We start from the raw sequence: 24,389 nt of genomic DNA on the forward strand, positions 1-24,389 counted from the left end.
CTACTGCTGGACAGGGGGAGCAGAGAAGAGGTGCTGCTGGACAGGGGGGAGGTAAAGGTAAGGGAGAAGGGAAGACAGACAGGGGGAGAGAGACAGAAAGAAAAAAAAACCAGACAGACATGGGCAGGGAGAGAGACAGAAAGAAAGAAATGCATAAGTCTGTACATCTATTCTAGCACCCGTTAATGTAACGGTCTAAAAAACGTGTGTGTGTAATTATATGTTGTTTTTTGTTGGTGATTTGTACAGTTGGATTGTTTTGCTTCTGTTTTATCCTAGATAATATCTGTATATCTTGTTAATCACTAAACAAAATTAAAAAAATATTTGAACCTTTTTATGTTCTTCAACTCCTGAAAAGAAATTGTAATTTCTCTCTTCTTCCCTTCCCTATTCGTGTATTGTCTTATTTAGTTTGTCTTTTATTTGTTATTGTATTAGTTATATTTTAATTTGTATTGTACATCGCTTAGGAAATTAAATAGGCGATTTATCATGCATTAATAAAACTTGAAACTTGAACCGAAAAAAAAATTTCCTTAATTTCTGACATACAGTAGAGGGTGTAAATACACATTAAACAATACCACTGAGAAGACTGAGCTTTGAGGCACATTATTTGTAATTTTCTCAGATGTGATTTCTGATCTCCGATACAAATTTCATGCTTCCTATATCACTCTTAAGATTTAAACCACTCTGAAGAGTTATTGAATTTTTGGTGATCTAAAATCTGTTCATTAATTTTGACAGTAAAAGTCAGAAGGGTTGGGAGTGGTAAATGCCTTTCTAACAAAAAATGGTGGTTTGTCTACTTTCAGAATGCTAGCTGTGCCATCTATGGGCAGAAGGAACTGAAGGAGTTTCTTTCAAGTCTCTGGTCATCCATTCGAAGAGAGGTAATGTTGGCATGAGCCATGTAGGTACAGCAAAGGCACTGGCTTGGGGGAGGGCGGGTGGCGGTCCACCCCAGATTCCCTCAGTGGGGGGGGGGGGCGCTACTATTACTACTACTAATTATTTCTATAGCGCTACCAGACGCACGCAGCGCTGCACAGAGTCACAAACAGTAAGAAAACAGTCCCTGCTCGAAAGAGCTTACAATCTAAACAAGCAAGACGGACAAATAGGATGTCATGGATACAATTAAGGGGAATGGTTAATCAGCTGGCTGGGTTGGAAGGCAGAGAGGAGTACAGGACAATCAAGTCATTGTGACATCACTGATGAGATTGGCTCTTATTGGTGGAATGAGGCATTATGACATCACAAGCTCAGCTCTGCTTCCTAAAGACAAATAGGATGTCATGGATACAGTTAAGGGGAACGGTTAATCAGTTGGCTGGGTTGGAGGGTAGAGGAGTAGGGTTAAGGATCGTAAGCTATATGAAAAAGGAGGGTTTTCAGTCTAAACTAAACTAAAACTTAGCTTTGTATACCAGGTCTTCAGCCAGAAATGAGCTCGACTCAGTTAACAGTAACTAAAAAAATACTTTAAAAAAGTAACAATCAGAAAATATTAAAATGACTAGTTTCCGAAGTGTTTGGCAAATAAAATAGTTTTTAAAGATTTACGAAAAAGTTGAAAAGGACCAGGACCCCTTAAAATAAGAGGAAGTTCATTCCATAGTAGAGAAAATGTGAAAACCAAGGACTGACTGAAATTCTTGACTCATTTGATTACTTTCACTGAAGGAAGGGAGAGTTTGAATTGTTAGGTGCCTCTGCTTTTAAATAAGGGAAGGGGCTTGACGAACAAACTCAGGTCATTTATTCCAGGCATAGGGGACAGCTAGATGAGAGGAACGAAGTCTGGAATTGGCAGTGGAGGAGAAGGGTAACGCTAAGAGCGACTTAACTGAGGAATGGAGTTCTCTGGGAGGTGTATAATGAGAGAGAAGCGAGGAGAGATACTGAGGGGCAGATAGGGAGCCAGTGAAGTGACTTAAGGAAAGGGGTGAAATGAGCGTAGCGAGGTTGGTAGAAGATGAATCGCGCAGCAGAGTTTTGCACAGATTGCAAGGGGGAGAGGCGACACTGAGTTAGGAGTAGATTGCAGTAATCTAAGCGTGAGGTTACGAGAGCTTGGACAAGGGTCCGAGTAGTGTGCTCAGAGAAGAAGGGGCACTGGCACCTGTCCTCATCTTTGCACACCCCCCGCTCCTCCCCCTATTGCACGTGTGCTTTCACTTCCCCTCCCCCCACCATACCTCGAGTTCTTTGCCGCCGCGAGCAGCAACTCCAACGTGGAACCCCAGAAATCTATCTGCTGCAAAACTAAACTAAGGCATTGGGTCTATGAGTGAAATGCATGTCAATACACTGAACAGAGATTACTGATTATTTTAAATACACTGAATTAAGCTTAGTAATCTCCCATAGGAACACAGTGTATGTCAGCTGATAAAGATCATTTGACCTATCTAATCTTATCCTCTGCTGAGCCAGAAATGACGAGTATACTGGCCAAATGGCTTGAGTATAATGTTAACCGAAGTGATGTAAATGAATGAAACTTTGAACTATTCTGACAAAGGGAGGGCTTGTTCTAGTCACCGGAATGGATAAGTGACTTCCGGGGGTGTATTTTATTCTGACTCTCCTTCCATTTTGTGATAGGTGTTTCAGACCGCGAGCGAGAGGATTGAAACGGAGGGTTTATCCGCACTGCATACTCTGTGTCAGTCGCTGTCCCGCTCAGTGGTTGGCTCAGATGGAGAGGATCTCTTGGACTCTTTCTTGAACTGTGTTCTACAGGGTAAATTCCTTATGGCTCTATATATTAAGGGAGATCAAACGCTGTACCATAGGAGCCAGCTTTTTCAAAATAATTGGGGGGTGCTCAACTTGGCATGCATTACCATGTCTGTAAAAAAGAAAATAAAAGTATGGCAGGGTCATGGACACAATTGACCAGGCCATATTTAGATGTATAGCATAGCAGGTACCCAGCTTAAAAATGTTCAGAACTAAAGGGACATAAAAACCTCCTATCATATAAATCGTGTATGCAACTTTAGTAAATATACCTAACAAAAAACTTTTATCTGTGCTTCAAAAATGTAGAAACTTGAGTTTTCTACATTTTTGAAGCACAGATACATTTTTGTCAGATATTAAAGTTGCATAGAGTATACACGATTTATACAATAGATTTTTATGCCTATGAGGAAGCACTGTGAGGACTTTTTGTTCCGGGCCATGCCCTGAGGCTTTTCCTCCTATCTTTAATGCATGTTAATTTGAGGTTTATTTAGTTTAGCACATCTTTAAGCTGGAAGTTTGATATTTGATTAGTGAAAATTATTTTTTTGAAAAACCTCTTGTGTTTATGCCATGCCTTTCTGAATTCTGTCATCGTTTTCAACCCCGCCACTTCAAGCAGAAGAGCACGCCAGGCATCCTTCGCACTCTATGAAAACTATTTCCTGATGTTGCTTTTAATTTTTCCCTCGTTGGTAATTTCATTTCATGTCCTATAGTTTCTCCAATTTTGAAAAAAGGTTGGCTTGTTCCTTGTAGTATTTAAATATCTATATTGTATCTTCTAGCTCTCCTTTCCTCCAAGGTATACATTTTCAAGCCTTCAAGTCTTTCATACATCTTCTGGTACAGACTCCATACCATTTTAGTTGCTTTCTTATGAACGGCTTGAAGTCTCTTTATGTCCTTTGCAAGATACAGCCTCCAAAACTGAACAGAGTTCTCCAATGGACCGATTCTCAGAACCTAACACTGGCACTAGAGCCAATTAGCACCTAGCACTGACATTAATCCATGCAAAATGTTCAGAGGGCTCTAGCATGGAAAACAAAGTGTGTGCCATAGATTAGCGCAAATAATATTTAAATGTATTCAAATGGATGTTAATGAGGGCATTTCCTATTCCCTCACCAATGCTCAGAGACCGGCACAAAAACAAAGCTGCCCTTACCACTGTAAACGTAATACCAGCTTGGAGCTGGCATTAGGGTATTTGAAAGAGAGCTTTACCGAATAGCTTGTTTTACTAAAAACCTATGAGGAGGTAGCTCTAATAAAAAGTATATATGAACAATTAGCCGCTAAGTTGAGTTTCACCGCGCCCTTGCTTTGAGCATTCTTACAACTTTCTTTCGGTTCCCTGAAGCAGGAACGAAACGGGCCATGTCCGTCGGAACCCACAAGCCAAAGATAAGTTTGCTGTTCCAGACTTAAATTACAACAATTATCATTTTGAAATAGAAGTAGCTTTAAGCACTTTTCAAATACTGTCAAGAGTTTACAACAGGCTTCTAGAGTTGAAGCAATGATTGGGCGGTGAGGTGGTAATGTTGGGATTTTCCTTGTTATCACCTCCATTTCTCTGAGCAGAAAACTCTATGAACCGTTGTATGGTTATAAGTACCCTATTTACTCATAATTGAGTGATTATTTAATACCTAGAGATCTCAGACATTTTCACTCAGGATCTCTATTCTAAACTGCTTATCAGCCTCTTGTCCTCTATCTCAGAGTAGTGAGGACACAGAGGGATTGCGAAGACCTACAAAGAGACATAAATACGCTCAAGGAATGGGCCGCGAAATGGCAAATAAGGTTCAATGTGGATAAGTGCAAGGTGATGCATGTCGGTAACAAAAATCATATGCATGAATACAGGATGTTTGGTGCTATACTGGAGAGAGCCCCCAGGAAAGAGACTTGGGAGTACTTGTAGACAAGTCACTGAATCTGTCTGCACAATGTGTGGTGGTGGCGAAAAGGGCAAACAGAATGCTAGGAATGATTAAGAAGGGGATCACAAACGATCTGAAAAGGTTATCATGTCGTTATACCAGGCCATGGTACTCCACCACCTGGAATACTGCATCCAACACTGGTCGCCGTACATGAAAAAGGACATAAAAGGGTCCAGAGAAGAGCGATGAAAATGGTTAAGGGACTGGGGGAGTTGCCGTACAATGAGAGGCTAGAGAAACTGGGCCTCTTCTCCCTTGAAAAGAGAAGACTGAGAGGGGACATGACCGAAACATTCAAGATATTGAAGGGAATTGACTTAGTAGAGAGAAAGAGAGATTGTTCACCCTCTCCAAGGTGAAGAGAATGAGAGGGCACTCACTAAAGTTAGAAAGGAAAAGATTCCGTACAAACGTAAGGAAGTTCTTCTTCACTCGGAGAGTGGTAGAAACCTGGAACGCTCTTCCGGAGGCCGTTATAGGGGAAAGCACCCTTCAGGGATTCAAGACAAGGTAGGATAAATTCCTACTGGAACAGAACATACACAAGTAAGGCTAGACTCAAATAGGGCACTGGTCTTTGACCTAATGGCCGCCGCGTGAGCAGACTGCTGGAAACTATGGACCACTGGTCTGACCCAGCAGTGGCAAATCTTATGTTATTATACCCCAAGTGCATCACTTTGCACTTCTTAGCATTAAATTTTAACTGCCAATCCTTACACTATTCTCATTTTTGTAGATCACTTCTCATGCATTCTGTTCCCTCTGAAGTGACCACTCTGTTGCCAATCTTCATGGTATCTGCAGAAAGGCACACTCACTTTATTTTTTAGCTCTGGCACACTAAACGGAGCAAATGTTTTTTTTGTAGCACATTATAATTGAAATTATAAAATTGCAAAGTGAACAAAAATTAAATTTGAGAGTTATTTAAACTTATTTAAGCTATATATGGGTAATTGTAACAACGGTGAAACTAAAGTAGATAGAATTGCTAATCAATGTGATGGATGTGCTTGTTTTTGAGTGCAAATTAACTTGTATGGGAGGTTGTATCCTTACGCATACAAATGCTCATACGCATACAGACCCTTGCATACACGACACACATCATCTATTCTAGTGTATACTTATGTAAGGAATTTTTAAAAAGTAAAATTCTAGAATCTCTCATGGCACACTCAGAATCTCTTCGTGGCATACCACTGTGCCGTGGCAAACAGTTTTGAGAGACACTGTTCTAACCCTTTGGCAGTATCACTCGCAAAAATACCATCACCGAAGTGCAGAATCTCTACATTCCGCAGATATCCAAAGGAAGGAAAAATAAAAACAAAGGAGAACCAGCTTGGCTAACTAAAGAGGTGAAGGATGCAGTAAGGGATAAGAGGAACTCGTTTAAAAAATGGAAACGCGAACACACAACGGAGGCCTGGAACAGTCACAAGGTCAACCAGAAGAAGTGTCACAAGGCGGTAAGAGACGCTAAAAAAGCATATGAGGAAAAGATAGCGCAAGAAGCCAAAAACTTCAAGCCCTTTTTTAGATACATAAAAGGGAAAAAACCAGCTAAGGAGGCAGTGGGCCCTCTCGACGACCAAGGAAGAAAAGGGTGCATCAAGGAAGACAAACAGATTGCAGATAGGCTAAACTCATTCTTTGCGTCTGTCTTTACTAAGGAGGACACTGCATCAATGCCAGAAACAGGGAGAGCATTCAAAGGAGAAATTGAGGATAGCCTAACCACAGTGAATGTGGATTTGGACATGATATATTATCAGATCAACAAACTAAGAAGTGACAAATCCCCTGGACCAGATGGAATTCACCCGAGAGTGCTAAAGGAGCTTAAGGTAGAAATCGGAGAACTTTTACAATCCCTAGCTAACTTGTCAATTAGAACCGGGCGAATACCAGATGACTGGAAGATAGCGAATGTCACTCCAATCTTCAAAAAAGGATCGAGAGGCGAACCGGGCAACTATAGACCTGTGAGTCTTACGTCGGTTCCTGGGAAGATGGTTGAAGCACTAATAAAGGATAGCATAGTGCAACACCTGGAAAACCACGACCTGATGAGAGCTAGTCAGCATGGCTTCAGGAAGGGGAAGTCATGTTAGACAAACTTACTTCAATTTTTTGAGGAAGTGAACAAACAAATCGATAACGGTGAACCAGTGGATATAATTTACTTGGACTTCCAGAAAGCGTTCGACAAGGTTCCACACGCAAGGCTTCTGAAGAAACTACAAAGCCATGGAATAGAAGGAGATATACTAAGATGGATAGGCAAATGGCTGGAAAACAGATTGCAGAGGGTGGGCATAAATGGGAAGTTCTCGGACTGGGAAAAGGTGACGAGCGGTGTACCCCAGGGTTTGGTCCTTGGGCCCATCTTGTTCAATATCTTCATAAACGACCTGGAAGAAGAAACAACAAGTAATTTAATCAAGTTTGCAGACGACACAAAACTATGTAGGGCAGCTGGGTCACAAAAGGACAGAGAAGAACTCCAGAGAGATTTGAACCAGCTAGAGAAATGGGCAGAAAAATGGCAGATGAAGTTTAACATAGACAGATGCAAAGTGATGCACCTGGGTAAGAAAAACAAGGAACATCCTGTTTGCTTTCTTTGCTGCCGCTGCGCATTGTGCTGATGGCTTCAGGGTCCTGTCTATCAGTACCCCCAGGTCCCTTTCTTGTTCGCTCTTGCCCAATGTTACACCTAACATTTTATATTCATGTTGGGCATGATAAAGAAGGGGATCACGAATAGATCGGAGGCCGTCATAATGCCGCTTTACAGAGCAATGGTCAGACCACACTTGGAATACTGTGTCCAACACTGGTCATCCCTACCTAAAGAAGGATATAACCCTGCTGGAGAGGGTGCAAAGACGAGCCACGAAGCTAGTTAAAGGTATCAAGAACTTGAGCTACAAAGAACGCCTCGGAAAACTGGGATTGTTCACCCTCGAGAAGAGAAGACTGCGAGGGGACATGATAGAGACTTTTAAAATACTAAAAGGATTCGACAAAATAGAGCAAGAAACATCGTTATTCACATTGTCCAATGTGACTCGGACAAGAGGTCATGGATTGAAGCTGAGGGGCACCAGGCCCAGGACAAATATCAGGAAATTCTGCTTCGCACAACGAGTGGTGGACGCTAGGAACGCACTCCCGGAGGAGGTCGTGATGGAGACCACCATTCCGGGATTCAAGGGCAAGTTGGATGCACACCTTCTCGCAAATCACATTGAGGGATACGAGTAAACAAGGTTCTTTAGCACTCTCCAGACCAGTAGAGGTTAACTTTACGAATGGGTATATATCTAATCATGACCAGCAGGTGGAGACTGAAAACAAAACTTTGGGACAGTATATCCTAGCCCCTCCTCTCTATTTCCCTCAGTCTTCTTTCAGTCTCCAGCAGGTGTTGAGTGATCTGTACCCATCTCCCTTGGTAGGGCTGTTGGAATTTGTTTAGGGGGTTTATTGTCCCTGTTTTTAGCCGGACGGAGCTTGGGCGGACTCTGTTTGGGGGTTCGTCCGACCTCGGGGGTGTTAAACCCGGCGGGTCACGAGCGGGGTCCCTCCCCCCACTTCCTCCACCTCCCCACATTTTTTTAGAGGAGCCTCAGCAGTAAGCCTTGCCCCCTAAGTCAAGCAAGGCATATTGCTTCGAGAGCCTGTGGAGTCTGTTCTGTAAAAAAAAAAAAAAAAAAAAAAATCCTGAGGTAGTGCTGGTCTGAAGGGTTGTTTCCCTTTAAGAAAACTGTATTTTACTGTATTTTTTCATGTAACCAGCACTTTTTTTATAGCTAGGTCGCGTATGGAGCAATTGTGCCCTTCTCCGGGGGAGTAGGACACAATTTTAGTCCAGCCGCGAGGCACTCGCGGCCGGCCTGAACTCGGCGGTTTGGGTCGGTGAGGTGGTGGAGCTCCGTCGGCAGCGGCTGCAGGCGCCCAGAGCTCCCCGCCGATGGTGCCTCGCGAGTCGGCTTGGAGCAGTGGGGAAGCCCGGTCTTCCACAACCGCCCACGGAGGGATTCCCCGAAAGATTCCCTCTCAGCTGATTTTTTGACAGCTGATGCCGGCTTGCCTGCTTTAGCGGCTGAGACTATTCAGGTTTCTCAGCCGCTTCAGGCTATGGAGGGAGCTTTTTTGGCGGGAAAACCGCCATCTTCTCTGTCTGGCCCCTCCATTTTGTCTTCCACCTCAGGTGACCTTCCCCCTGTTTTGACTATGCAGGGGCAAGGTTCTGCTGGGTCCCCTGCTGTGGCAGGGAGTCCCTTGGGACCCTCGGGGGGTTTTTCTCCTGAATTTTTCTTTTCTTTATGCAGAGCCTATTTTCAGGCGGCTGGGGGTCCCGGTTGCGCCCAGGGGGTTTCGGGGGGTGGGTTTTCCTCCGCGCTCCCTGCGGCTTTGCCTCTTTCGTCTGGCGTGACGTCCCCTCCGCCGCCTCCCTTGTCCAAGCGTCCGCGGGTGTCGTGGGACGAGAATTTGTGGTCGGAGGAACGGGTCGGTCTGGAGGAGGACCTGGACCCTTCTGAGGAGTTCCAGGACTCTCTGGAGGGGACGGAAGCTGGCGGCGGGTTGTCGGATTTCCCGTTCTCCAGTGACGAGGCGTCCGTGGTGCGCCTTTTTCAGAAAGATGAGCTGCCTGACCTTATTCAGCAGGTTTCTTCGGTTTTGCGTTTTGAGGACGCGCCGCCGGAGACTCCGCGTGTGGGGGACCCCCTGTTACGGGGGATCCGTTCCGTTTCTCGCTCTTTTCCTATGCATCAGGATATTCGGGATATTATTCTGGAGCAGTGGAAAACGCCGGAGACGCCGTTTCGGCTGGCGCGCAGCATGGCTCGCCTGTATCCCATTCCGGAAGGGGATCGGGCTACGTTAGCTTCGCCAGTCGTGGATGCGGTGGTCTCGGCAATTTCCAAGCGGCATACCGTGCCTGTTGAGGGCGGTTCTGCCTTGCGGGACTCTGAGGAGCGCAAATTGGAGAGCATCCTTAAGCAAAATTTTCAGGTCTCTGCCTTTGGGGTCCAGGCGGCTATTTGTGGGGGACTGGTCGCTCGCGCCGTGTTTCGGTGGGCGGAGCGGGTCTTGGATCGAGAGTCTGACGACTGGTCTCTGGTGGATCAGGAGGTAGCGAAGATTGAGATGGCGGCCTCATTCCTCTCAGATGCTCTATATGACTTGGTGCGGATCTCGGCTAAGTCTATGGCTTTTGGCGTGGCCGCAAGGCGTGTGTTGTGGCTGCGCGCTTGGGCGGCGGATGCTGCGTCCAAAGCTAAGCTTACTAAATTTCCCTTTCGGGGGTCGTTTTTGTTTGGAGAGGACTTGGATAAGTTGATTCAGACTTTGTCGGACTCGAAAGTTCCCCGTCTACCGGAGGACCGTGCCCGTCCGGCGTCTCGGGGGGGTGCGGCCCGGGGGCGTTTGCGGGATTTTCGCAAGTATCGCCCTGGGCGTGGGGCTGCTTCTTTCCAGTCTCCGGGATTTTCCCGGGGTCGGTTCTTCCAGCGCATGCAGCCCTTTCGGGGGGCCCGTCGGGGGGCAGGGAATCCCTCCGCCGGTTCCCCCGCTTCCCGTCCTGCACAATGACGCCTTGCCGGCGCCCCCTTTGGTTCCGGTGGGGGCCCGGCTGCGCGAATTTTTCCCCAAATGGGCCGAGATCACGTCCGATCAGTGGGTCCTGGAGGTGGTGCGGGACGGTTATGCCCTGGAGTTCGCCCGCTCTCTGCCGGATTTTTTCCTCGCTTCTCCATGTCAGACTCCGGGGAAGACGCAGGCTTTTCGCCAGACCCTTCAGCGCTTGCTAGATCTCAGGGCAGTTGTTCCGGTGCCCCCTCCGGAGTGGGGCACGGGCAGGTACTCCATTTACTTTGTGGTGCCCAAGAAGGAGGGGACCTTTCGGCCCATCCTCGATTTGAAAGGGGTCAACAGGGCTCTCAAGATTCCCTCTTTCCGTATGGAAACTCTGCGGTCGGTCATTCTGGCGGTTCAGCCGGGGGAGTTTCTCACTTCTCTCGATCTGACGGAGGCCTACTTGCATGTTCCCATTCGGGCCTCTCATCAGCGTTTCCTGCGCTTTGCGATCTTGGGTCGGCACTTTCAGTTCTGTGCGCTTCCCTTTGGGCTGGCCACGGCTCCTCGGACGTTCACCAAGGTGATGGTGGTCGTCGCGGCAGCCTTGCGGTCGGAGGGCATCCTGGTACACCCCTACCTGGACGACTGGTTAATTCGGGCAAAGTCGTTGCAGGAAAGCTCCCGGGTTACTGCTCGGGTGGTGGAGTTTCTCCGGTCACTGGGCTGGGTGGTCAACCTTTCCAAGAGTCGGTTGGTCCCGGCTCAGCGTCTGGAGTACCTAGGGGTGCTGTTCGACACCTCCTTGGGGAGGGTCTTCCTCCCAGAGGGCCGGGTGAGCAAATTGCAATCTCAGATTCGCCTGCTTTTGGCGTCCCGGTGTCCTCGGGCGCGAGATTTCCTCCAGGTCTTGGGGTCGATGGCGGCGTCCCTGGAAGTGGTGAGGTGGGCGCGGGCCCACATGCGTCCTCTCCAGTATGCTCTGCTCCGGAGGTGGTCTCCCCAGAGGCATGGGATGGATGTTCCGGTCCCCCTGCGAGGCTTGGCGCGCTGCAGTCTGCGTTGGTGGCTCCAGACCCCTCACCTAGTTCAGGGGGTGGGTCTGGATCTCCCGCAGTGGACGGTGCTCCTGACGGATGCGAGTCTCCTGGGTTGGGGGGCTCAGTGTTTGGGTCACTCAGCTCAGGGCACCTGGTCCGCGGAGGAGGCCGCCTGGTCGATCAACGTGTTGGAGACCAGAGCGGTCCGTCTGGCGCTGTTGGTTTTCCACTCCCTGTTGCTGGGCAAGTCGGTCAGAGTGCTGTCGGACAATTCCACGGCGGTGGCTTAGGTCAATCGTCAGGGGGGCACCAAGAGCACTCAGGTGGCGCAGGAGGCGGCTCTGCTCATGGTTTGGGCGGAATCCCATCTGCTGGACCTCTCGGCCTCTCATATAGCCGGAGTAGAAAATGTTCAGGCAGACTTCCTCAGTCGTCACTTTCTAGATCCAGGAGAGTGGTGTCTCGGCGCCGAGGCGTTTCAGTTGATAGTGCAGGCTTGGGGGCAGCCCCTGATGGACCTGATGGCCACGGGTGGCAACGCCAAAGTGCCCCGCTTCTTCAGTCGTCGCAGGGACGGTCTGGCCGAGGGTCTGGTTGCTCTGGTCCAGCAGTGGCCAACGGAGGGGCTGTTGTATGTGTTCCCTCCTTGGCCGCTGGTGGGCAGAGTGCTTCTTCGCATTGTTCACCATCCGGGTTTGGTGGTGCTGGTGGCGCCGGATTGGCCTCGCCGTCCGTGGTATGCGGATCTGGTGAGGCACCTGGTAGCGGATCCTCTTCCTCTGCCTCTCTCGGACGACCTTCTGATGCAGGGTCCCATTCCCATGTTCGACCCGTCTCCCTTCTGTCTTACGGCGTGGCTCTTGAAAGGGGTCGCCTTAGCAAGAAGGGATATTCAGACAAGGTGATCTCTACACTGTTGGGGTCCCGGAGGCTTTCTACCTCTCGGGCTTATGTGCGGGTTTGGCGTCTCTTTGAGGAATGGTGTCGGGCGCGGGGAGTGACCTCTTTTCGCGCTTATCTGCCTAACATTCTGGAGTTCTTGCAGGATGGCCTGGATAGAGGCCTGGCTTGGTCTTCTCTCCGGGTTCATATTGCGGCCCTGTCGGCCTTTCGAGGGTTGGTGTCAGGTCAGCGTTTATCGGCTCTTCCTGATGTGATTCGGTTTTTGCGGGCGGCCAAGTTGCTTAGGCCTCCCCTACGGCCCTCGGTTCCCTCTTGGGATCTTAATCTGGTTCTCTCTGTTTTGGTGCGTCCGCCTTTCGAGCCCTTGGACGACTGTTCTTTGAAGGACCTTACTTTGAAGGCGGTCTTTTTGGTGGCCATTACTTCTGCTAGGCGTGTTTCTGAGCTGCAGGCTTTCTCTTGTAGGGCTCCCTTCTTGGAGTTTTCTAGGGAGCGGGTCGTCTTGCGGCCTGTTCCTTCCTTTCTGCCGAAGGTTGTTTCTCCTTTTCATGTCAATCAATCGGTGGTTCTCCCGGTCTTGGGTGGTCGGGAGGGCTCTTCTGAGCAACGGCAGCTGCGCAAGTTGGATGTCGGTCGGGTCCTTCGCTCTTATGTGCAGCGGACCCAGGAATTCCGGAAGTCCGATCATCTCTTTGTCCTCCTGGCGGGTCCTCGTCGGGGAGCGGGCGCTTCTAAGGCTACTATTGCGCGCTGGATCAAGGAGACGATTGCTTCCGCTTATCTTCTGAAACAGCAGCCTGTTCCGGAGTTTCTCAAGGCTCATTCCACTCGGGGTCAGGCGGCTTCTTGGGCTGAGTCGTCGCTCGTGCCTCCAGTGGATATTTGTAAGGCTGCGGTTTGGTCCTCCTTGCATTCCTTTGTTCGTCATTATCGGGTTGATGTGCAGGCGCGTCGGGACGCGGTGTTCGGTGAGCGTGTACTGGTATCGGCCCTTCGGGGGTCCCGCCCGTGAGAGGGACTGCTTTGGTACGTCCCATTCGTAAAGTTAACCTCTACTGGTCTGGAGAGTGCTAAAGAAGGAGAAATTAGGTTCTTACCTGCTAATTTACTTTCTTTTAGCTTCTCCAGACCAGTAGAGGTCCCCACCCTGTCTGTTGTTGTTGTTGTTGGGGCTGTTGCGCGGGCAGTTTTTGGTTTTTGCTGCGGGTTCTAGTATTTTTCTAGGGCCGGGGAGAATTGAAGAACAGCGGCTGTGGCTCGGCTGGCTTAGCTGGCGAGCTGTGGGGACATTCTTCCTTCGGGAATTTCTCCTCTGCATTTTCCAACAGCATTTTGGGTATGTTATTTGTTATTCCTTTTGGAGTATTGTTTTTTCTCTCTGTTGTTTTCCAGTTCTTGGTTCTGCTTGGCTATTCGGCAGACTGAGGGAAATAGAGAGGAGGGGCTAGGATATACTGTCCCAAAGTTTTGTTTTCAGTCTCCACCTGCTGGTCATGATTAGATATATACCCATTCGTAAAGTTAACCTCTACTGGTCTGGAGAAGCTAAAAGAAAGTAAATTAGCAGGTAAGAACCTAATTTCTCCTTTCTCAACAGGGAACACCTGGCTTGGCCTCTGCGGGTGCGGGTCGCCGGACTGGATGGACCTAGGGTCTGATCCGGCGAAGCCATTTCTTATGTTCTTATGAAAGATCCCTGAGGCACTTCAGTGCTCGCCTTTCTTCCACCCTCTGCCACCTGTCAGACAACCAGCTTCCAATCCAGTTTACCACCACTCGTTTTATTTATGAATCTCCTGTGAAAGCAGACAGACAAACCATGAGACAGGAACAATATCCAGGGCTTTGCTGACATCTAAATAGACCACATCTAGCTCAAGCCCTCTTGAGTGTAGCATAGTGGTTAGAGCTACTGCCTTATCACCCTGAGGTTCAAACCTCATGCTGCTCCCCTGTGACCCTGAGCAAGTCGCTTAATCATCCACTGCCCCAGGTACATTAGACAATGAGCCCACCGGGACAGATAGGAAAAATTGCTTGAAGTACCTGTATGTAAACCGCTTTGAGAGTGGTTGTGTAACTACAAAACGATGGTATACAAGTCCCAGTCCCCAGTTTGGTGGGGCATGATTTGCCTTTGGTAAAGTCCATGTTGCCTTGAATCTTGTAACTCATTGGATTGTAGAAAGTTAACTATCCTTTCCTTGAGCAGCACCTTCACTGAGATAAGGCTCGCTGGTCCTGTAGTTTCCCACCTCTCTGTTAATTGCCTATGAAGAGGAACTACTTCAGCCTTTCTCAATCCTGCTGCACTTCTCTGTCTTCAAGGACCTATTAAACACGTCTTTTAGAGCAGTGTTTTTCAACCTTTTTACACCTATGGACCGGCAGAAATAAAATAATTATTCTGTGGACCGGCATCGGTCTGTGGACCGGCGGTTGAAGAACACTGGGCTAAATCATGGATCAGACCCCACCCATCTCTACCCAATCTCCACCCCAGACCCCACCCCCATAATAGTACTAATTGCACCTTGCATGTCCTGTGCCTCATTTGGAAGCCTTCCCTCTGACGTTGCAACTTCAGAGAAAAGGCTTCCGGTTCAAGCGCAGGATGCCCGTAGGAGCCACTGCCTGTGGCTTTGTGCACTGAATCAGTGAGGAAGAGGGAGCTGGCTCGAAGACAACGCCGCATCGATCGCACCGTGGACCGGCGGTTGAAGAACATTGTTTTGGGCCTGATGCATGTGCTGGCCCTGTGGACCGGCAGGAAATTTCTGTGGACCGGCACTGGTCCATGGACCGGTGGTTGAAGAACACTGTTTTAGAGAGCCTGCCAAAACCTCATGATCTTCCTTACTGCAGCCTCCTGAAGTGATTATGGGGATAGCGAACAGGAGCATGCACTGATTTTTGCCATTAACGGGATAAACAGTTTAGTGTTCTGTTTGCCTTTTATGTCGTTACAAAATCACATTTTAATTTTCAAATTACTAGAGCTTAAATAGAGTATTTCGAGCAAAGTACGTAGCCCAGTTGTTTCTTGTTGATTTGATTAATGATTCACTTTTGGCCTTTCTCCTCGATACCTTCATTGCAGACTGTAAACACCATCTTTGTGAACCAGACATGAAGTTAGTGTGGCCAAGTGCCAAACTCCTCCAAGCTGCAGCTGGCGCCTCCTACAGGTCATGCTATAAAATCACCACAAGCATACTGCCACTGCTGCTGGAGCAGTACAACCAGCACACTCAGGTGAGCACGGGGAGTGAGTTGGGAGGGGTCTCCGAGGGGCAGGGAGGTTATAGAATGTCCGTGGATCTGCTGGGATCCATGTTATGCATCGCACTGCACAGTACACAAGTCAGAATGCTTTTTTTTTTTTTTGCGTGCACAGTCACTAGGTCATATCAGCTTTTGTCTGGGAAAGAACTGAGTCACATGCTAAGAGGGTGGCACTTGGAACCCAATCAGGGAGTAGCATTATGTTAAAGAACTGCATGCTACCTGGAGTAGAGAAGTGGCCTAGTGGTAAGATGAGCAGACTAAGAACCCTGGAAACCAGGATCCACTGATTCTTCTCGGGCAGATCACCTCCTGCTCTGTTGCCCCAGGTACCAGCTTAGATTGTAAGCCCTCTGAAGCAGGGACCCAGCTGCTATATATGAATTGTATCCAGTTTGAGCTTGGATTTGAAAGGCAAGTGTTAAAATTAAAACCCATATACAGATTTCATTGCTGTGGTTCAGATTACAGGCTGCTGGCTGCTAAGAGTCCAAGCAGTGGGTCTAAATACATAGTGGGGGTCAGTGCTGCTATTTTGAAGCTCTTCAGTGGCTCTTGGTCACAGTGATAATTATTATTTTCTTTTATATTGAGAAGAGGGAAGTTGCACAGCCTTTAAAGGCGTCCATACTTCAAGAAATTTCTTAAGTCTGCAGCAAACCTCTATAGTGTTAGCTGCAGTGGAACTATAAGGTGTTGCTGCTGCCCCCCTCAAACCCCCTCCCAACAAAACACTTCTTACCTTTATATATTAAAGCAAGTCAGCATTTCAGCAGGAATTGCAGCGGTTCAGAAGCTATTGCCAGTTTTGGGAGATTAAATCTGCTAGTTCACTATAGTAAGGGGGCATGGAAGAGTGGTAAACCCTTGGGAAGCCTGTTCAGTGCCTTTTCTGCTTGCATAGAAGACTCTCACTATGGATCTGGCCTACTCCTAATTACACAAGGTCAGGATGAACAAGGTGGCTGGGCTTTATGAATTCAAAAGTGGATCTAAAGATGCAAGTATGCTGCCAATGTGAAAATCTTGTATCTTTGTAGAGATTGCAACATCCTGAGCTTTGTATCCCATATTCCTTCTACAGGAATTGAGAAAATTGAACCAGTAAGCTCAGCCATATGAGCTTAAATTCACAATGTGCTCCCCAGACACAGGCAGCCTTTTGAACGACTTGTTTAATGGGTGAGCACTGATCAGGTTTAGTAACCAGCAGGAAGAGAGCAAATAAAATTTAGGTCTTGATTTATTTACCACCTTTTTGAAGAAATATTTTCTAGCACTACTTAAGAACATAAGAGTTGTCAAACTGGGACAGACTGAAGTCCATCAAGCCCAGTATCCTGTTTCTAACGGTAGCCAATCTAGGTCACAAATACCTGGCAAGATCTCAAAAGAGTAAAACAGATTTTATACTGCTTATCCTAGAAATAAGCACTGGATTTTCCCAAGTCCATCTTAATAACTGCATATGGGTTTTTCATTTAGGAACTTAGCCAAATATTTTTTTTAACCCTGCTAAGCTAACTGCTTCACTACATTCTCTGGCATTTAATTCCAGAGTTTACTCTGGACTTAAATGCCAAAGAATGTAGTGAAGCAGTTAGCTTGGCAGGGTTTAAAAAAGGTTTGGAAAATGTCCTAAAAGAAATGTCCACAAGCCATTATTAAGCAGCATGAGATCTATTTTACTCTTTTGGAATCCTGCCAGGTACTGTAACCTGGATTGGCCACTGTTGGAAACAGGACACTGGGCTTGATGGACCTTTGGTATATTTCTTATGTTCTTAAGTAATGTGAGAAGATATTTCTTCAAAAAAATGTGGTAAATAAATCCTAATAAATAAATAATGGATTTATTATTTATTTGCTCTTTTTCCTGCTTGGTGGTTAAACCTGATCGGTGCTCACCCATTTAACAAGATATTCAAAGGCTTCCCAGTGTAGTTGAAAGTCTGATCTTGGGTTCTGTTTCTATAGTATGTGGGAAGGAGAGGTTCATAGAATGGTGAAAACCTCAGGGGTGAGGGGGGTGGAATACTCAGATCTGTGAGACTCTTATCTGTGCCCTTTCACCCTTTCAGAGCAGTCAGAGAAGGACAATCGTGGAGATGCTTCTGGGTTTCCTGAAACTGCAGGGGAAGTGGATACATGAAGAGGAAGGTAGACTCCAGATCCAGGCACTGAAGTGCTAGTTTACTTGAATATACATGAACAAAGCTACTTTCCAAAGTCCCCTAAATGATGACATCAGCATGTGCCAAATAAGTCATGACATCACTAGTATAGGTGACAGTTTGTTTCACTACAGTCATGAAACAGATCAGCTTCAAAATTATTCCACTGGATTTTTTGGAGGCTTTGATCATTTTTATTATACCAAGTTCCCTGTCTGAATTATGCCACCACCTTATGTTGAAATTGGCTTTTTTTTTCTCTCCCCTTCCTCAGATGAGAATGCGCTTACAGGTTTCAAAGACTGTCTCTGCACTGTGATGTACTCTGCACTGACTGATCCCAATGTCCAACTGCAGCTGGTGGGAATCAAGGCGTTGACGGCCTTGGGCTCTCTACAAGGTCTGTCTTCTTTAACCGTGCTGGCTAAGGTTAAAGTGCTTGCTCTGACGCAGGGTGGGCCTTAAAAAAAATAAGTGACTTCTAGGTGCTTTTTACATCCTATTTCAAACCTTACTAAATGTTACTTGCCATCATAATTACCAGTTTTCAGGCCCTTCTGTTGCCTGAAGCTATGTTTGAGGATAATTTCCATCTGGCTGCTTTGTGCCTTGATATAGCATCAGTTGTACTTTTCCCTAAGTTTTGTATCTGACTTGAATAGGGGGTGGTGAAGGGAGAGCAGGGGAAGAGAGGATGCATGATATGGAAGATATTTTGCTTCTTACTGTACACATTGTAGTGTCAACATTTGAGGAATTTTTTACCCACTTTCAAATGCCTTAAAGCTACTAAATTATTAGAAAAATCTTGTACATGTTTGAATTGCAAGCCTTGTAAACATACACATCCAATGAAAGCTTCATTAAAGCAAATATAGGGCAGGATTTGTATAAAGAGGTGTCCATGACAATACAAGTAGGTTACAGTTTTCTGAACTCATTACAGCTAGCACTAACAAGCAAGGAAAAGTAAGTTAGTAGCTAGCTCTTTGCTAATTTTCTGGAAAATAAATGCCATCAGGAGGTTTACCAGTCACAGAAATTGACACACTCGGAGAGATTAAATCCATCATCATTTGGAAGATTTTGAACTTGTGCACAAATGCAAAAGAGAATGTTGACAACACAGCTGTTGTACGGCGAAGAGATCAGCCAGAGCCCAGATCCTGGTGGTGATGATGCAACTTTGAGCCAGGCAGTGGGTCTGCCTGGTCCTGAATTCATCAGGAGCAAGTTTAAAATTACTTTTTCATGGTTTGATTAGACCAGGGGTAGGCAATTCTGGTCTTCGAGAGCCAGAGCCAGGTCAGGTTTTCAGGATATCCACAATGAATATGTATGAGATGGATTTGCATGCACTGACTCCTTGAGATGCAAATCCATCTCATGCATAATTGCCTACCCCTGGATTAGACAAAGGTAATTCCTTGGGTGTGAATTTTTGGGGGCAAAACTCACTTTCCCTCTGAATAAGAGTCTTGAGTCAATAAGATGACATGCTGAACCCCCTCCCCCCCTTACATGCAAATAACACAAATCTGCCAGGTCGGACTCCCATGCCCTCTAAACTAAACTAAAACTTAGTTTTATAGACCGAGTCATCAATCAAGAGGAGCTTGACTTGATTAACAATAATGTAATACATAATACATAAAATTGACAAGGAAAAGTAGACTGAAATAGTTAATTTCCAAAATGTTTAGCAAACAAAAAAGTTTTCAAAACTTTCCAGAATAAAGCAAAAGAACCTAAACTTCTTAATGTAAGTGGTAAAGCATTCCAGAATTCGGTTAATTTAAAAGCAAAAGAATGACTAAATCTTTTGAAGGTTCTGTTTTTACCACTGAGAGAAGAAAATGTAAGTTTTAATTTTTGAGAACTTCTGGCAAGATGAGATCTATGAACATTCCAATCTAAAAGAATCAAAGTGGCTAAAATGCCAAATAGGATCTTAAATGCAATACAAATGCACTTAAATTGAATTCTGAGATACACTGGAAGCCAATGTAATTCCTTGAGCAGAGGGATTACGTGATCAAATTTACTCTTACCGAAAATATGTTTAGCTGCATTGTTAAGTATTAATTGAAGTCTCTGCAGACTGACCTTTGAAAGACCCAAATGCACTGAATTGCAGTAATCCAACCTTGACAAAATGATTGACTTGTATGGGTCGTGACTCCATTTTAGCTTGGTGTAGTGTTTCCTGCGTGACTTTGAGGAGATGGAAAAGAAGGGAGGGCTTTTGTCAGGAGCCTTTCAGCCAAACCATGTCCTTTCTGTTTTCAGGGTTGTTGTCGACCTCAGACATGGAACTAGTGGTGGATCACCTCTACAGGCTCATTGTGGAAAAGGATGCACAAAACCAGTAGGTGTTCCTCAGGGTTTAAGAATCTTTCCCATAGACACTGAGGCCTGGATTCTTGAACTGGCGCCGATATTGGCGGCTGCCAATCGCATGTCAATCACGCTTTGGCACCAGTTTCAGAATTGTGCCGACACTAAAGACAGGTGCCAGAAATGTAGGCCAGGATTTTCTGGGCCTATATTTCCAGCACCTATCCTTGCATGAATTGCATCTATGTAGGCGCTTTAGGCCACCTAATGCCACTTCTAGCATGGGCCATGCCTAATTTGTTAACTAAGAATCTAATCACCACTTCTTATTCAATCCTGTAACCCTATGAACCTTTTAGCTTTCATATTCTTTATTATGTAAGATTGTATTGCTGACTTTGATTGTAACCTCTTCGCTGATTGTCCAGCGCCTCTTGCTGTAAACCGCCTCGAACTTATATGGCTTTGGCGGTATATAAGAATAAAATTATTATTATTATTACTACTTTGGTATTCGGCACCTTAACATGCCTATGTAGGCGCAATTCTGGTATGCACCTCAAATCTCAGTTAAAAATGGCGTTTGGACAGCGTTTTTAATGGAAGCATGGTGCTTACCGGCTTAGAAAATTGGCACCGGTTCAAGAATCTGGGCCTGAGGGATGGAGGTAGCTGGGAATTGCACTAATTTTCAAATAGCCTTGCCTTAGTTGCCTGAGCCTCTGAGATTTGGCTTTCAGCATGTTGCTCTTTTCATCTCTCTTGTTGGTTACTGTCTTCATAGACACCTTGCATAGGAACAGTGATTCACACTTCTTTTTTCCTCGCTTAACAGTTTGGCAGCAATGGAAGCTTCTGGGTCGCTGGCCAGAATGTACCCATCTGCCTTTGCCAGCAGGCTGGTGCCGAAGCTCTCTGAAAAATTACAGACAGGTACATCCTTAAGTTTGAGGCCTGACAAAATATTCCATTTTATTTAATCCTTTCTTCGAGTTGGGGAGGGGGGGGGAGGAGATTGTGGGGAATTATGGGAATCTCTTTGAAGGAACCACAAAGGGACTTCCAAATGGTGTTCATTATCTTGGGTTTATTTTATTTTTATTTTTGTTTTTCATGTTTTATTTCATCCTACTTGATATGATGGGGGTGGAGCTGGGATCTGACGGGGAAGTAACTAATATGTACTGCATATTATGCTGTTGTTATATTATGGTTGTGTTTTACTACTGTGCTGTATCCCAGTGATATGAGACTGTGGTGGTTGTTTTGTATTTGTATAAAATTATAATAAAAATTTAATTTAAAAAAAAAAAAAGATTGAGGCCTGCTGTGCCGTTCTGGAACTTGTGCTGTCCCTAATTAACAGGCACAACATCAGAATGAGAACCAAAATAGAAAGAATAACCTGGATTTACAAGCAAAAGACTAATAAACATAAAAGCACTTATTTTATCTAGGCAGAACCTGAGTGTGCTTATAAATTATAGCAGCACTGGGTCCAGTGTGGGTCCTACATATTTTACTCTACTGTGGACCATAAATAGAACCATAACATAACCACCATAAACCACCATAAACAGAAAAGCAAGAAACACCAAAACCCACACCACTAGAGGCAAGATCGACCCGAATGAATTCTGGTCCCGCTACGAAACTATCACAAAACAAAATGACGAAACGAACCAAATCATGACCACCTGGATCAAAGACAGCACAAACATACTAAACGAAATAGCCCCCTTAAAAACCAGCAGAATTAGATCCTCAAACCAGGAGGGCTGGTTTGACCTAGAGCTACTACAGGCAAAAAAGGACCTCAGAAAATCGGAGAGACAATGGACCAAATCTGGAACCCAAGAGCACAGAATAGAATGGAGACTTAAACTAAAAAACTACAAAACCCTAACCAAGGATAAACGAAAAAACTTCTATGCCCAAAAAATTGGAAATGTCACAATCAACAGTAGTAACCTCTTCAAACTGGTCAACGATCTTTACAATCTCGAGACAGTTACCGACAACCGGGACGAGGAACCCACACTAACCGCCAACTCCCTAGCCGACTTCTTCAACTCCAAAATACTGAAACTAAGATATTCGATAACTGCCCCTGCCAATCCCCACGGGGACTTTCCAACCCTCCAAGACAACAACAGTCCCAAACCAGACCCGGGGTTCAGAGCAGACCTAAACTGGGATCAATTCACTACTATCGATTGGCAATCCTTCAACAAATTCTATAACAAATATACCAACTCCTTCTGTAGACTAGACACCTGCCCCCCTAACGTCATGAAAACGGCTCCAACCCACTTCAAAGCAAATATGCTGGCATGGGTCAACCTCCTACTGTCTACCGGAAGCTTCCCAGCAGAACAAGGCCACATCTCGATCACCCCAATCATAAAAAACACAAAAGAACCACCCAATATCCCGTCCAACTACAGACCGATCGCAAGCATCCCACTATTCACCAAAATAGCAGAAGGGCTGGTTAATGCCGAACTTACCACATACCTTGATAAATTCAATATCCTAAATGACAATCAATCAGGCTTTCGCTCCAACCACAGCACCGAAACCATTATAGCCTCTCTCCTAGACCACCTTCACAAACTCTTCAGCCAAGGCTCCAGCGCCTTGATTGTACAACTCGACCTGAGCAGCGCATTCGATCTGGTCGACCACAACATTCTCCTTGACTGCCTCTCCTACATAGGCATCTCGGGCCAGGTCCTTAACTGGTTCCACGGGTTCTTACGGAACAGATCATACAGGGTATTCAAAAACGACGCCTTCTCATATAGCTGGGAGAACTTCTGTGGCGTGCCACAGGGCTCCCCCCTATCTCCCACCCTGTTCAACGTCTACCTCGCCTCCCTAGGAAACCTTCTGCAAAACCTCAAGCTCAAATTTTTTATCTACGCAGATGACATCACTATAATCATCCCGCTAACCAGTTTTACATCAGAGCTCCTTACCTTCCTTTCAAGCATACTCAATCAGATAGAACACTGGATGTTATCATACAGACTAAAACTAAACCCGGATAAAACAAAATTCTTCCTAGCAACCCCCAAAGATAAAATCAAAGACACCACAATTCAAGTAAAAGGATCCGTTTTCCCCCTTGAACACAACCTAAAAATACTCGGCGTCACACTAGACAAACATCTATCCCTCGACAAACACACGGACAATACCGTCAGAAAAAGTATCTCGGTGCTTTGGAAACTCCGCACCATAAAAAAATACTTTGACGAAACTTCATTCCGCCTGCTAGTACAATCCTCCATCCTCAGCATATTGGACTACTGCAATATCATTTACTTAAGCTCCACAAAAAAAACCATCAGGAGACTCAAAATGATCCAGAACACTGCTGTCCGCCTCATATTCGGCCTGAAAAAATGGGAACACATCACCCCTTTCTACCACAAACTCCATTGGCTGCCATTAGAATCCAGAGTCCTATTCAAATTCGCCTGCTTCTGCTATAAAACAGTATTTGGTTTATCCCCAAGCTACATCATCCCTCACTTCGCCCTAAATCACAGCATCAAGGACTCCCGCAGAATCCAACTATTCGCCTACCCCTCCCTTAAACTCTGCCACTCTAAAAGATTCCTCGACAAAACCCTCGCCTTCCAAGCCACTAAGCTAAACCCATGGTTATCCCAAATGGCCCTCAAGGCCCCCAACTACCTCGGCTTTAGAAAACTACTCAAAACCCGCCTCTTCCAAGACCAGGATCCCAACGCCCCTTCTATCTAACACCCACTCTCCCCTCTACATCCTTCCCTCACCCCCCCCCCCTGGCAACTTTGATCAATTTGTTATTGAACCGCTCATAACCCCGCTCAACTGCTGTAAACCACTTGTAACCTTGTTTAATTGATGTGAACCGCCTAGAACTCTTCCGGGTATGGCGGGATACAAAAATAAAGTTATTATTATTATTATTATTAAATGACTCTTCAGGGTCCTTGGCATGGCTCCTTTTACACAGCCAAGTGGAATTAATGACTTTGAAGGGGAAGGAGACTCGGGAGGAGCCTTGTACACTGGATGCCGCGAATTGAATATGTTTATGTTATCATTTCTTCCCCACAGTGATGGACATCAGCATAAAATACTTTAACAAGTGGGCTCTCTTACAATAGCCATCAAGATTTGGGCCTTTCTTAAAATTTTGGCATAATTTCATAACCTTTTGAGAGTGCATTTTACAGATTTTGGGGGGGGGGGAGCAATAACAGAAAAGATCAAATACATCCTAATCTGACCACAGATGTAGGAGAAATAGACATGATCGAATCTTGGGATGACCTCAAACT

At 45.9% G+C, this 24,389-nt stretch overlaps 1 protein-coding gene across 3 annotated transcripts in view; it reads left to right on the forward strand.

Annotated features, from left to right (window-relative positions):
• MMS19 (MMS19 homolog, cytosolic iron-sulfur assembly component) overlaps positions 1-24,389 on the forward strand; it is a 210,848-nt gene that overhangs the window by 91,645 nt on the left and 94,814 nt on the right. For all 3 annotated transcript variants that reach the window (XM_033940777.1, XM_033940775.1, XM_033940776.1), the window contains exons 11-17: positions 822-899; positions 2,620-2,758; positions 15,357-15,511; positions 17,623-17,701; positions 17,990-18,115; positions 20,005-20,083; positions 20,888-20,985. In XM_033940777.1, the coding sequence (XP_033796668.1) occupies positions 822-899; positions 2,620-2,758; positions 15,357-15,511; positions 17,623-17,701; positions 17,990-18,115; positions 20,005-20,083; positions 20,888-20,985 (754 nt within the window). The remainder of the gene's footprint in view (positions 1-821; positions 900-2,619; positions 2,759-15,356; positions 15,512-17,622; positions 17,702-17,989; positions 18,116-20,004; positions 20,084-20,887; positions 20,986-24,389) is intronic.

Source organism: Geotrypetes seraphini, chromosome 4 (genome assembly GCF_902459505.1).
Source record: "Geotrypetes seraphini chromosome 4, aGeoSer1.1, whole genome shotgun sequence".
NCBI classification, from domain to species: domain Eukaryota; kingdom Metazoa; phylum Chordata; class Amphibia; order Gymnophiona; family Dermophiidae; genus Geotrypetes; species Geotrypetes seraphini.